Below are 2,875 nucleotides of genomic sequence, written 5' to 3' on the forward strand. Positions count from 1 at the left end.
TTATGCTCACTGGGTTCGTTGCAACAGCATGGTCAAGTCCTGGCTTGTACTCTCCACAATCCCTTCCATCTCCCATAGTATTCTATGGATTGACTCCGCACACGCCATATGGACTGACCTCCAAGATCGGTTCTCCCCAAAGAATGCACCACGTATTTTTGAGATACGTCGTGCATTTTCCACTCATGTCCAAGGCAGTGATTCGATATCAGCATACTATACCATCGTCAAAGGTTATCACGACAAACTGCTATCTTACCGTGCTCTTCCCAACTGTTCTTGTGGAGCTCTCAAAACGCTGCCGGATTTTTTGAATACCGATCACTTGCTTGACTTCCTTCAAGGCTTAAATGACAATTATGCGGCTGTGCGCAGCCAAATACTGCTGATGGACCCTTTGCCCACTGTCGCCAAGGCTTACTCACTGCTCTTGCAAGAAGAGCGCTAGCGTAGCATTCATGATGCACGCCCTCTTCCACCCGATCCAGCAGCCATGATTGTATCTCGCCCATCTGCTGCATCACGTTCTGGTTCTGGCTCCTCATCCAAACCAGTATATCATTGTTCCTTTTGTAATAAGGAAGGCCACTCTGACTCCAGATGCTTCAAAAAGCATGGGTTTCCAGACTGGTGGAAACCTCGATCAATTAATCCCAAGGCTGGTTCAATTGCAAGAAGCTCTGCACCTTTGCGTGCTCCAAGCACCCGGCCCATTGCTGCCAATGCATCGGTTCCTTCTTTGACAGCCGATCAACTTAAACAACTACTGGCTCTCATTCCTCTTGGTGACCACCCATTAGTGAACTTGGCAGGTATTTCATCCCCTTTTTGTTTCAATCCGGTCCAATCTTGGATATTGGATTCGGGTGCCACAGACCACATGGTCTTTAACCCCTCTTTATTCTCATCTATTCACAACACTAACACTCATACTCCTGTCCTATTACCTAATGGTTCTAATGTCACGGTTACCCATGTTGGTGATGTTTCCTTGCTTCCTACTATTACTCTCAATTCGGTTCTTTGTGTTCCAGATTTTCATTTTAATTTAATTTCCATTCGCAAGCTTACAACTGATTCTAATTGCGTGGTCACCTTTTCCTCTGACTCTTGTCTTATACAGGACCATCAATCGAAGATGACTTTAGCGACGAGTAAGCGGCATGGTGGTTTATATTTTTTGGAAGCGGTTCCTTCTTCTCCTTTTGTTTCAGTTGCGTCCCCAGGTGCCCATTTCGACCTTTGGCATTGGCGACTGGGTCACCCTGAGTTAGCATCTCATCCTCGCATCCGTACTATTGATTCTAATAGTTTATTTTCAGATAATTGCACTTGTACTGTTTGCCCCTTGTCTAAGCAAACTTGGTTGTCTTTTCCTTCTAGTTCAATAAAGACCGCTTCTTGCTTTGAAATGGTGCATTTAGATGTTTGGGGACCATTTCGTATCAAATCTTCATCGGGTGCCCCTTTTTTTCTCACTATTGTGGATGATTTTTCACGAAGCACGTGGGTGTATTTAATGCAATCCAAATCCGAAGTAAACTCTCTTTTACTTCATTTTTTCGCTATGGTGCACACACAATTTAAATCCACCATTCGATGCATTCATTCCGATAATGGTACGGAGTTTTTCAACAACCAAGTTTCCGCATACTTACACTCTTTGGGCGTTCTTCATCAGTCCAGTTGCATTGAGACCCCTCAACAAAATGGGGTCGTCGAACGTAAGCACCGGCATCTCCTTACTGTGGCCCGTGCATTACGTTTTCAGTCAAACTTACCTCTCGAGTTTTGGGGTGATTGTCTTTTGACTGCTGCCTACTTAATAAACCGGTTACCCTCCAAGGTAATTCATGGCAAAACTCCCTTTGAGGTACTTCATGGCCGACCCTCAGTCCTCACCCACTTGCGTGTGTTTGGCTGTTTGGTCTTTGGTCGCCCCACTTCTATCCTTCACAAGTTTGACAAACGGGCATCCCCCGGGGGTTTTTTGGGTTATCCTCATGGCCAAAAGGGCTTTGGGATTTTTGATCTCCCCACTAAATGTATCTACATCACCCACGATGTCATCTTTCATGAAACGATATTTCCCTATTCACTTCACCCTAACCCAACTCTCCCCGGTTCCCCTGTCCTTCCTTTACCCATCAATGACACCACTGAACCAATCATTAACACCACTGAGCCCATGGTGCCACCTTCTTCTACCACAGAACCATCACCTAATCCTCACCCAGATCCGCCACCTTCTTCCCCTACCCAGCTGCCACCATTGCGTCCTCAACGCACACGCAATCCGCCGCTTTGTCTCAAAGATTACCATTGCACGCTACCCTCGTCTCAAGTATCGTCAACGGCTGTTGGTTCAGGTACCATGTATCCTATGGCTAATTTTCTATCATATGATCATTTTCATCCAGCGCATTTAGCTTTTCTCACATCTTTATCTAGTTCCTCAGAACCAACTACCTTTACCGAGGCTGTGAAGCACCAGGTATGGAGGGATGCCATGTAAGCTGAGATCCATGCTTTAACACTCAATGATACTTGGACAATTGTTCCCCTTCCTCAGGGAAAGTCTCCTATTGGCTCCAAATGGGTCTACAAAATTAAACGTGCATCTGATGGCTCTATTGAGTGTTATAAGGCTCGTTTGGTCGCAAAAGGCTATAATCAGGTGGAGGGTATCGATTATCACGATACATTTGCCCCAATTGCCAAGTTAGTCACCATCCGGTTGATCCTTGCAGTTGCCACCATCCGTGGCTGGCCTTTACATCAGATGGACGTGAATAATGCGTTTCTCCACGGTGATCTCAATGAGGAGGTGTACATGAATCCTCCCCCTGGATATCAGCGCAAGGGGGAGACTTAG

General features: G+C 45.9%; 1 protein-coding gene across 1 annotated transcript; it reads left to right on the forward strand.

The window, feature by feature from the left end:
- The first annotated feature begins 493 nt into the window (after positions 1-493).
- LOC122653255 lies at positions 494-2,875 on the forward strand. Its single transcript, XM_043847228.1, has 4 exons — positions 494-812; positions 1,035-1,226; positions 2,421-2,494; positions 2,573-2,875. The coding sequence occupies exons 1-4, from the start codon at positions 494-496 to the stop codon at positions 2,873-2,875; spliced, it is 888 nt and encodes a 295-aa protein (XP_043703163.1).

This window comes from Telopea speciosissima, chromosome 1, assembly GCF_018873765.1.
Source record: "Telopea speciosissima isolate NSW1024214 ecotype Mountain lineage chromosome 1, Tspe_v1, whole genome shotgun sequence".
In the NCBI taxonomy this organism is placed as follows: Eukaryota; Viridiplantae; Streptophyta; class Magnoliopsida; order Proteales; family Proteaceae; genus Telopea; species Telopea speciosissima.